At 34.7% G+C, this 12,316-nt stretch overlaps 1 protein-coding gene across 2 annotated transcripts; it reads left to right on the forward strand.

Moving 5' to 3' along the window:
* The first annotated feature begins 6,307 nt into the window (after window positions 1–6,307).
* LOC141592209 (G-type lectin S-receptor-like serine/threonine-protein kinase SD1-13) lies at window positions 6,308–11,853 on the forward strand. 2 transcript variants are annotated; one of them, XM_074412811.1, is made up of 8 exons: window positions 6,308–6,585; window positions 7,171–8,479; window positions 8,609–8,716; window positions 8,992–9,155; window positions 9,549–9,759; window positions 9,852–10,089; window positions 10,281–10,431; window positions 11,270–11,853. In XM_074412811.1, exons 2-8 carry the CDS (start codon window positions 7,195–7,197, stop codon window positions 11,582–11,584), a joined length of 2,472 nt encoding a protein of 823 aa, XP_074268912.1. In that variant the 5' UTR covers window positions 6,308–6,585; window positions 7,171–7,194; the 3' UTR covers window positions 11,585–11,853. The 2 variants fall into 2 exon arrangements, with proteins under 2 accessions (XP_074268912.1, XP_074268913.1); XM_074412812.1 differs by having other exon boundaries at window positions 6,419–6,585; window positions 7,174–8,479.
* Window positions 11,854–12,316: the final 463 nt, after the last annotated feature.

Raw genomic sequence — 12,316 nt, forward strand, 5'->3', positions numbered from 1 at the left:
AATGAGTCGTTATATGTACGATGTAGAGATCCATATCTAATGATCGAGACTAAGTGATTTTTACCTTCAAAGAAAAATAATATGTATACAATAGTGGTTTTTTAAGAAGAGACATGTATTTCTTGGTATATATCTTTCACATTGAAAAATAATGTAGGCATTATGAACATACTACGTCTAAATAATTAAATTATGTATCTCACATTGAAATAATAGTATACGGTAGGGTGATTCTATAAATATAAATAGGAGGCATCCTTGAAACTTAGGTATTAATCCATAATTTTTTGATATAAAAGATATAGACTTTTTAGTATGTTATATGTCTCACATTGAAAAATAAGGTAGGTGTTGTGAATATATTATGTATAAATAATAGAAATGTCTCATATATATACATTTTCTATATTATATTAAAGTGATGTTTATTATTTTGATATAAAAACTTTATATTTCATTGGAAAAAATATATCGTATGAAAATTATATAATTAGATTGTGACAAAAAAATGCTATCATTAGAGTGTATATTGTATTGTATTGTATTTTCTCATTATTAAATCGGGTTGATGTCAAAGTAGGTACAAAAAAAATGGTGTACTTAGTAGTTAGTATGTTATTTGTCCTACATTGAAAAGTAACGTAAGTGTGGTGAATATACTATGTATAAATATTAAAATTGTCCCACATCGGAAGATTACCGTAAGGCATGGTGATCTTATGATTATAAATAGAAGTCATAACCCAAAATCTTTTGATTCCCTTAAGTATTGTCAGAGATAACTCTTAAAAGAGTTTATATTACTGTCTCTACAATAATGATTTCTAACCTAAGTTAATGTTTGGAAAATCTTTTAGTTATTATAATATATACTATGTATTTCTTATTTTATATTCAAATGATGTTTCTAATTTTTATATAAAAATTTTTAAATTTCATTTGACAAAATAATGTCGGTAAAAAAATTATGAAAATAATATTATTAGATTCATGGTAAGAAATGCTATCATTAGAGTATATATAGATTTCGTATAATTTGCACATATTAAAGATGGTGTATTTCATAGTATGTTATATCCCCCACATTGAAAAATAATATAGGTTTGATAAATATACTACATATAAAAAATAGAATTTTCCCACATCAAAATATAGCATAAGGTGGGTGATTCTATGAGAATCCTTGGAACTTAGGCATCAACCCAAAATCTTTTGAGTCGCTTAAGTATTGTCTTGGAGAGCTCTTAAAAGTTTATATCATTATATTTTCTACCTATAAATTTTATATGTCCCATATTGAAAAATAATGTAGGTGTGGTAAATCCGTAAATATACAATGTTTAAATAATATAATTAGAATTGTGTTAAAAAATATTCTATCATTAGAGTATAGGTTCTTATCATTTGCACATATTTTAATTATGATAAAAAAAATAGAAAACAAGCGTCCATAGTAGCATGTGTAATCTATCAAAGTTCAAGTTTACCATGAGAAATTTTCAATATTATAATGATATAGTTAATTAAATTTGCATTTAAAAGAGAGATATCCGTACCAATAAAACAATAAAGGGGTATTATTTTGTAATTGTTATTTTATTGTCACGCCATCAAAATGAACGCACATTTAACAGCCTTTACATTAGGGGGTACCATGGGCAAAAAAATGGAACCTCAAGGGTACCATAGGCAGATTTTTAAAAGTAGGGGTAACATTGAAAATCTAACAAAACTAAGGGGTACTACGGAAAATTTCCGTATCTCAATTATTTTTTTTTTTGAAGAAAAACAATGTACAAATATTAATGGAGAGTACTTGATCATATTATTAAATTTAAATATAACTATTAGATATAATGAGTAGCAATTGTCCGTATTTGGTATTCAAGATCTGGTTGGTTGTCGAATTAAGTGCAAAAAAGATGGTGTAATTCTGAGTATGTTATTTGTCCCACATTGAAAAATAATGTAGGTTTGATAAATATATTACGTATAAATATTAGAATTGTCCCACATTAGAAAAAAAATCCAATTTTTGTGAATATATTACTTATAAATAGTAGAATTGTCCTACATCGAAAGATTAATATAAGGTAGGGTGATTATATAATTATAAATAAGAGTTAACCCACGTATATATTAATCTTTTTTTTTTGAAAGAGATATTTTAATAATATGTAAACAAATCATTAGACATATAATATAAACATTAAACGCTTATAACGTTTTTTTTTGCATTATAAATAAGTTAATTAACCCGTTGCAACGCACGGGCATTCAAACTAGTTCTATATAAATAAGTGAGTATTTTTAGAGAGAAACTACCTGAAAAATAGAGGCTCCTTTTTTTTTTTTTTTTTTCATTTGAGGGTTTATTACAAATTTATACTTCCTCCATTCAACTCCACTCTACCACATTCCATTTTCTATACTATTCACAACTTAACATTCAATTTTAATTTTCTCTCAAAATATAAGTTAAAATATATTCATGTGGGATCTTGTTTGATTCGTCTTTACGAGTACATTAAAAATATCCAACTTTTATAATTTTTGCAAATACGTAGCTAACGATATTTACTGCGTAAAACACGCGTTGACAAACGTGAAAAAAGTAAAGTGGTAGAGTGGAGTTGAATGGAGGAAGTATGAGGGAATAAAGGAGGGGTAATAATGTAATTTGGGAACAAATTATGAAATAAGACTAAAAAAAAAAAGCAAAACAAAGGTTACTTGAAATTGTATTCAGCCATTTACGAGTAACCCATTTCACGCAAAATCACCACTGACCTGACCCGTGCGGGTTTACTGTTTAGGATGGACTCATGGACCGTGCTTTTCAGTAGTATTTCAGCCCGTGTGCGTTATGGTTGCCTTTTGACCATACAACGTTGCGGTGCTGCAGTGAGACGGTGGCAAGTAGATTCATAGGTCGCCCAAGTGGAGCTAGGCTGCTCGAATTGAGTAGCGGAGTTGGTTTTAACTTTGTCTCGAGCCACGAGGTGGTAAAATGATGACCCCAATTGGAAGGCGAAGTTAGTTGGGGGTGTAAAAAACAATAAAATAAATTCATGTTCCCAAACAGGTCATTATATAAATCATAAATATAGGTGGCTATTTAATACGAATACGTATTATTTTTCAGGTCTATGAGTGAAGAATACCGGAAAATCCCGAAAATAATTGTGCTGTCCATAACATTACTCGGCAATTTTTTGTGCTGGCAATAAGGTGTAAGATTGTTCATTTAAGTTATACTCATAATTCCTGGTTGCCTAACGTAACACCCCATCAATCATTCCGTTATTTTGGTAAGAAAAAATTCCAGGCTACCAAACTTGAAAATTTTGGTTACATAATTTCATGGGATTTTCTACAAGGTAACCCTTAGTTTTTTAGAATCCTATAAGGTAACCCTCTATTTAATGAATCTCACACTAATAACCCTATACTCTATATAAACTAATGAACATGACCTTAAATTAGCAATCTGTCAAATTTTGGCTGTTAACTTATGACGTGGCTGTTAACTTGGTGACATGGATCACTTTAGTTAATTTCCCTCCCTTTGGCTGTTACTCCGTATTTGCAAATATGTACATCTATTTCCCTCCACTTCTTTTACACTTCCTTTCTCCTTTTAAATTCTCTCCATTTTAATTTTCCTCTACTCCTTTACATCAACTTTTTGTGTTCCACTTTTTTCCTAAACAGACCAACAAAAAATTTGAAATAAAAAGAGGACAACAAAACTTAGTATTAGCAAGGAAGTTAAGTTGTTTTTGAGATATTTGGTCCACTTCCATTAATCTTTTGCACTTTTTACTCCTTTACAAAAAATCATACCATTTGTAAGGCTGCTGAATATCAATTTCCTGACCCTATTCCTGAATTTGCTGATTCTGTAAGTGTTTATAATTTGACTGTAATTTTGATTTTGCAAAATATAGAATAAGACCGTCTTACAGTGTAAGTGGTCGGTCTGATAACTGTGTGAATGCAGGAAACAGAAAAGTTTAAAGCTCATCTTGTGAAGAAGTTGTCAAAGAAAGATATTTATGGAGATGAGTTGGATGAGGTGGTTGGCATCTGCACTGAGGTAATAATTTAGATTGATTCTATTGGGTTTTTTTTTTTCGCGAGAATTGATGAATGTAAAGAATCAGATGAATCAGATGAATCAGACGAAGTTTGTGGCTTTTGGTGTAAAGAAGTTACAAGAGCAGTATTATGTCTGATTGAATTTGTCCCTCGTGATTTTATCAACTAAGCTAATACGATGTATTGTACTGGTTGGCCTGCTTCTGAGCATAATATATGACTGATAACCCGATAGTTGGCTGGTTTTTCGAAACAAGGTTGGCCAATACTAGGGATTGGACCAGTACAGTTTTAACAGAAATAAATTGTACTAAACCGCGATCTATTATGGGATCATAAAATCGTGTCATAGTATGCTTCTTTGATTCACTGCTGTTCAATTGCTTACAGATCTTCAGCAAGTTTCTGCACGAGGAATACGGAGGACCAGGGTCATTGCTGGTATTGCCTTTCATAGATATGGCGGATACTGTGAATGAAAGTGGATTGACTGGAGGGCCTCAAGCTGCTCGGGCAGCAGTCAAGTGGGCTCAGGCTCATGTCGACAACGATTGGAAGGAATGGACAAATAGCAACTAGTAACGACTCCAGAAATTCCCGAAAATGTAGTGTTTCATTCAAGTGTATTAGCTACTAGCTAGGTCTGCTAGCTGCAGTTGGAGAGATTTAGAAATAGGTTTTTGATAAAAACATATGTAGGTTTATTGCAGTATAATTCGGTGCATTAGCAGAACAATTAGGCTTTCTACATTATGTCGTTCTTGTAAGATTTAACTTAATTCTTAATCATGTATATTCTAATTACTAAATGAATATACGAACAAATAAATTGCGGAAGCGATAAATTAAGATCGAGAATTAGAACCTCCAGCCATTGCTTATGGATTCCTGAACAGCTTTAAAAACCCGATTGTATATCCCGTCTCCGATGTAAACCCGTCGCCGTAAAACACCGTATGCTTTTCTTACTGATTTCGGTTCCAAACCCTCCTTTCTCACTAATTTAGATGGTGTATAGAATGCTTAAGAGAGAGTAGATTTGGTGACCTTTATCAATGAAGGATAGTTCTCTTATATACTGCTCTTGCCATCAAAGAGCAGTTAAACGTGATACTAGAATGGTGGAGTGGATACTGTAAATGGGGAGTGAATAAAGGGCAGTTTTAGTCATGGGTTGACTGCCAAAAAAATGGGCCACAAAATAGGATTTTTACAAAACTGAAATTAATATTAGGATTAATATTATTTACTTAATTATTTATAAAAATCCAACAGTTCTTAGTTTTGACATAAAACTGATCAGGCTTCATCTTTCTGCTCTATTGATATATTTTTAGCAAAATCTGTAGCGAGTCGTTATAAACTCGGCAACATTTTCATACGAAAAACAAATGTGAACATTTAGATGAGTACATTAAACTCATCCTCGGAAAAAATAGGATGTTATGTTAAAACTGCAAAAGATTAATGGAAGTGGACCGAATATCTCAAAAACAACTTAACTTCCTTGCTAATACTAAGTTTTGTTGTCCTCTTTTTATTTCAAATTTTTTGTTGGTCTGTTTAGGAAAAAAGTGGAACACAAAAAGTTGATGTAAAGGAGTAGAGGAAAATTAAAATGGAGAGAATTTAAAAGGAGAAAGGAGGTGTAAAAGAAGTGGAGGGAAATAGATGTACATATTTGCAAATACAGAGTAACAGCCAAAAGGAGGGAAATTAACTAAAGTGATCCATGTCACCAAGTTAACAGCCACGTCACAAGTTAACAGCCAAAATTTGACAGATTGCTAATTTAAGGTCATGCTCATTAGTTTATATAGAGTATAGGGTTATTAGTGTGAGATTCATTAAATAGAGGGTTACCTTGTAGGATTCTAAAAAACTAAGGGTTACCTTGTAGAAAATCCCTAATTTCATTCTGTTTACATTAATTTAAGCACGAATAAAATATTTAATAAGTTTGCAAAGAAAAGAACATAATGAAACCCGACAAATACGAAGACGATCAACATGGATAACACAAATTCTCATTATAGACAGACACTATCCGTCTATACGTATAGATGAATACCATTTTTCCTCACAAAATACTCATTTCGCCATAAAGTGGGAAGCACATGGGGTGCCCCACCTTGTCTTCCCTACCCATTTTATTAGAGGTCTTTACCCGTCTGTTCGCCCCACCCGTCTATACCAAGACCTATTGCATGGATAATTAGTAGCTGGCTGCTGGCTGCTGGCAGTTTGCGCCGCCGCCATTAATTAATTAAATAATTGCTGCAACTTGTAATTCAGTAATTCATACTTTCATACGGAGTATATTTGATTGATTACTCTTATTAAATTAATTACCTCGCCAATTGCTTAATTAGTTAGTAGTAGTAGGGAGCAGTATAATTATGAATTATTTTTCAATAATTTGGGGTGTAAGATTGAATATCTGACAAAATCTAGCTTCATCACTTTACCCTTTCTCATCTTCAGGTATTTTCTTCACTTCATTTTTCTTTCATTTTATATTCAATACGGAGTACTATATTCTTTTTGTTTTGGGAAATGTATGTTATACTACTATGTTGATTGATACGGAGTATATTAGTACGGAATACTCAGTTTGTTTGTGGCATGTTTCATGGAAATCAGAGAAAACTGTTTTTATTTATTTATTTATTTGATGTTTGTTGGGATTAACCAAGATTTTGGGTACAACTGAGTAGTGACGGAATCAGGATTTGTAGTTAGGGGTGAATTCTTAAAGTTATGAGGTAAACTAGTAGAAATTTGAAAGTTTTCCACAAGAATTTCAAGTTTTTCTATTGCAAAGGAGTATTAATGTCTGGGTCTTTTCCACACAACCCCGCAACTCTGATCTCATTTTTCCCCTTTTTAATTTTCGCGAATTTTGATGTAACTTCATGAAAACTCAAGTAACTGTGTAATTTGAAAGTGTGGTTCAAGAACAGAATGTGATGTAGTCCCTCCGTCAAAATCATTTGTTTACGTTTCATTAGATGACTAATGGAGTATAATGCTGGAGTTATTTGTTTGCTATGATTATATTTGTAACAGAAGAAGCTGATTAGAAATAAATTTATGAGGTCTGCTCCTGTGTTGTTTCTGCTGTGCTCAAGCTGGTTCAGTTTGTGCATAGCTATAGAGACCATTACATTGACACAATCCCTCAAAGATTCTGATTATATTGTGTCAAATAATGGCGATTTCAAGCTTGGATTCTTCAGCCCCCCTGACACAACCAATCGGTATGTGGGAATTTGGTATAGTAAGGCCTCAAAGGATGCTGTTTTCTGGGTTGCAAATCGGAACAACCCACTCAATGATACATCTGGTATACTGAGCGTGTCAACAGATGGTAATTTAGTCATATTGAATGGGAGAAAGGAAACCCTTTGGTCATCGAATATCTCGATTGCGACTACTAATACTTCCTTGGTGTCTGCGCAACTTTTAGATACTGGGAATCTTGTTTTGCAAGCACAAGATCCTGAGGGTACTTCGAATACCAATGGAACTATATTATGGCAAAGCTTTGATCATCCTACAGACTCTCTTTTGCCAAATGCTAAAATAACATTTGATGTGTCTAATATGAAGGGGGCTTTACTGGCTTGGAAAAGCCTCTCTGATCCTTCAATTGGGCAATTTTCACTCGGAACTGATTCACTCGTTCATTCCCAGGCTGTTGTTTGGTTAGGTGATCGACGATATTGGCGTAGTGGTCCGTGGAATGGTAATATATTTTTGGGATTACTTTATACGGATGAAGCTACAAATTATGCTAATACCTTTGTTCGCCCAAATACTGCCCAAGGAACGGTAGACCTAGATTATACCGGTGCTAGTACACTATCCTTCTCTCACTATGCTTTAAGCTATGATGGAATTCTAAGCGAAAAATATTGGGACAGTAGCAAGGGAGAATGGCAATTTATTTGGAAGGCTATAGAAACATCATGTGACATGTATGGCTACTGTGGAGCATTTGGAATTTGCGATCCTCTTAAAACCCCTCTGTGCAAATGTTTGAAGGGGTTTGTACCGAGGAATGTTGAGGAATGGAAAAAGGGAAATTGGTCTAATGGTTGTGTTCGTAGAAACCCCGTGCAATGTGGTATTCAAGGTAGTGAAGAAGATGGATTTTTAAAGTTAACCACAGTTAAAATACCAGATTTGGCAGAGTGGTCAGTGGGATTAAATCAAGTCGATTGTAGAAGTCAGTGCTTGAAGAATTGCTCATGTGTAGCATATGCTTATGATGCGGGCGCTGGATGCATGTACTGGAGTAAGGACTTGATAGATGTTCAAGAATTTTCAAGCAGCGGAGTTGATCTTTTTCTTCGTCTCCCGGCTTCAGAGCTTGGTAAAACTATTTAATTTAGTGTTAGTTTCTTTTGTAGTAAAAGAAGTTGAATTACGAGTAGAATACTATGATCATTCAATCACATTATTCCCTTGACATTTTACAAAGTTGGCTCTTTTTGGCTTACAGTGTCCAATGGCAAGAAGACTATTATCATCATAGTGGTTAGCATCATAGCGACCATGGCACTTGTTGCCATGACATACTTTGTATGGAGATGGTTGAGTCAATCGAAAGGTAAGTCAAGTATCTTGATTCTTGACGTCCATTTTGCAGCCTTCAACTTTATATTATGCTGATTTGTTTTAGGTGCCATGTCAGCGGTTGATCCAAATAAACACATCATCATCATCATCTCCGAAAATCTCGTCTTCACTTTAAATAATATTATGTCTTGATTTGCATATGAAAACATGATAGTGAATACTAAAGGAAGTTAATAGTGTAGGTATTTGTGTTTCTATTATTCAATATTTGTGTACAAATCATGTACGATGAATGTTTTGCATCAGATAAGAAGAACAATCTGCTGGAGACTATGAACTATAATGCCAGTAGCCACCCGATTCCTTTTGATGAGCTTCCATTGTTTGAACTCAAGAAACTCATTGCCGCAACCAATGACTTCCACCATACTAATAAACTTGGAGAAGGTGGTTTTGGTCCAGTGTTCAAGGTAAACGTATTGATAACTGTCGGCAGTCATGTATTCGCGTTATTTGCTATGTTATTCAGACAGTTGTATGATTAAAATAGTTCAGTGCTTTTAAAGTGAAATAGATAGATGTTTAAGAAACTAGATATATACAAGTGATCATCATATGTCATTTTAAATGCTTAAGCTTAATGCACAGTATCTTCTTGTAGTTCGTCGGAGGGCTTTCTTTTTTCCCTTTTTAGGGAGAAGTATTAGAGTGGTAAGGGTTTGCTGCGGATTTCGTACCGTTATCCTTGTGTGTCATGTCAAACAGGTTAACACGGATATGACACCAAATATGAGGAGTCAATGTAACATAGATCATTTGTGTAGGTCAGTAACTGTATAACTGTATTTGATTCTTGTTTCCAGGGAAAGCTAGAAGATGGACAAGAAATAGCTGTGAAGAGACTTTCTGCTGCCTCTGGACAGGGCTTTGATGAGTTCATGAATGAAGTGGTAGTTATTTCTAAATTGCAACACAGGAATCTTGTGAGACTTTTGGGATGTTGCGTAGAAAAACGGGAAAAAATGCTCATTTATGAGTACATGCCTAACAAGAGCCTGGACTTCATTCTATTTGGTATGGGGTGTGTCTCTATTTCTCAGTATTCTCTTTGATTTTGGCAATTCCTGAAACTATTTTTTCTCTTTTTTTCTAATAATAATTTCCAGATCCAGTAAAAAAGTCGATTTTGAACTGGGAGAGACGTTTTAACATCATTGAAGGCATAAGTCGTGGCCTCGTTTATCTTCATAGAGATTCTAGATTGAGGATTATTCATAGAGACCTCAAGGCTAGCAACATTTTGCTAGATGAGGACCTTAATCCAAAAATCTCCGACTTTGGAATGGCCCGTATCTTTAGTACCAAACAAGATCAAGATAGCACTAGAAGGGTCGTTGGAACATAGTAAGTGTTCTTATCGTTTATCTGAAATCATTTAGATTAGATAGGTATATATTTTTTTTATACTGACTTTCAAGGGTAAGGCTGCGTACATCCGACCCCCCTTACCCCACAATTTGCGAGAGCCATTGAGGCACTGGGGTAATGTTGTTGTTGTTGTTGTTGTATACTGACTTTCAATTTGCAAATTGCAGTGGATATATGTCTCCTGAGTATGCAATGGGGGGTCACTTCTCTGAAAAATCAGACGTGTACAGCTTCGGAGTGCTGCTGCTAGAGATAGTGACTGGAAGAAAAAACAATAGCTTTTGGTTGGATGAGCAGTCATTGACCCTATTGGGATACGTAAGTTAAAAACCACACCATATTTACACTAATTACTCTTTATTACTCAACATTACCACGATGCGTCAAAGGTACCTGCTATTGGGAAATGGGTCAAATTTATAGTCTTGCCTCTGTTATATAGAGAGTGAGATTTTGGATGGACCTGTTATGAAAATTGCATGGATTATTGTATCAGCTGTATAGTAGTTACTCACAATTCTAAAAGTGAAACAATTTAGTGATCCATCAAAGCTCATTTTTGAAAAGATAGATGGGTAATGTCGCTCACGCATTTAATCTCACTCAAGTTTGCTTTTTTAAATAAAGGGTTATAGGATGACCGTACTATCTTTTACCCACCAAGGGTTCGGTAGCACTGGGGGTAGTGGTGGAGTTCAAAACAAAGGATAAAAGAGGGAAAATGATGATTGTGAAGGAAAAATAAAAGTGTGGTGAGGGGGATAAAGCGGTAGTGGGGAACTATTACACCCGTTTGTGGGTGGAAGTGCGTAAGTATTCTTCTAAATGGTGTAGTTATAGGTATAGCTTCATATCCTTCCTCTATCTGCCGTGGCTACTACCTCCTATTTTACTTTGTTGTTTTCCTCCATAACCCCGGTGAGGTGGTGATAATTATCCTCCATCCGAGAAAGCCCTTGGTAGTAATTACACATATCAATCTATAATTTCTGGTGGAACAAAAAAGAATGAAGATTCATCATGTTGATGACATTTTTATTAATTCAACAACTATGTTCTGTTTGGAAGTAGTTGTTCGTTTATTATCAGTGAATACCTTATATTGTCATTTGTCAAACATTGATCGCGTGCTTTCTGGTACCCGCTCTGATATCAGGTGTGGAAGTTATGGATCGAGGATAATGTTGCTTCAATAATAGATCCAGTGATTTCCGATCCTAATATCCGACTGGAAGTGTTGAGGTGCATCCATGTGGGATTGTTGTGTGTCCAAGAATATGCAGACGATAGGCCGAGCACTTCTACTGTTCTGTCCATGATTGTTAATGATATAGCTCATCTTCCATGTCCTAAGCAATCTGGATTTAGTAGACGTTTGGTTTCTTCAGATAGTGAATCCTCTGGTCTTGCTGGCGCACACTCTTCATCTACCAGTAATTATAACTCAATAACTCATTTGTCTGGCCGATAACCCTGGCATGCCCGATGTCGATCAGGCGATTCCATGCTGCCTTAGCATGAAATTTTTGGTATATGTCAAATGTGTTTTATTCCCCTTCTTAGTGGTCAAGTAGTGTCGATTTCTTTGTTCATTAATGGCTTCATTTGTCTAAATTATGCAAGCTCTTTGTAGATAGGCTTAACTGCTGTGATTTATCGGTACGAATTGTAATGTTACTGGATGTTTTGGTGTGTATATTGTTAAAAAGAAGAAATGGATAAGGCAGTTGCGAGTTGCGATAGAACTGGATGAGAAGAATGAGAGCCAATTTTGTATCAATGCTAAAGCGTTGCAGAATCTCTACATCTTTGTATTATAGTACTAATGAACTAACGAAGTGTGACGAGTCCATATAAGCTGCTAACTCACTCTTCCAACAACATTTCCTGCCTTTTTTTTTCTTTTCAAGTGTCGTTATGGAGTATTCTGTAACATATGTCCCTTCTCTGAACGATTTCTTCTCAAAACCTGCAAATCGACATCTGGATACTGGACTGGTTGTGGAACCAAATGTGGATGTGGACAGCAGTCGAAAGCGTAATATGGAAAGCCTTAAGCCAAGAAACATGAAACAAATAACTTTGTAAGTTACCTTACTAACAGTTACACTCTTGCAGGTAGTGGTGAGCAAGTTTAGGTCCGGACCGGAAAAATGGACCGAACCGGACCATTTGGTCTGGACCAAACCCGGACCAATTTTTT

Source organism: Silene latifolia, chromosome 7 (assembly GCF_048544455.1).
Source record: "Silene latifolia isolate original U9 population chromosome 7, ASM4854445v1, whole genome shotgun sequence".
In the NCBI taxonomy this organism is placed as follows: Eukaryota; Viridiplantae; Streptophyta; class Magnoliopsida; order Caryophyllales; family Caryophyllaceae; genus Silene; species Silene latifolia.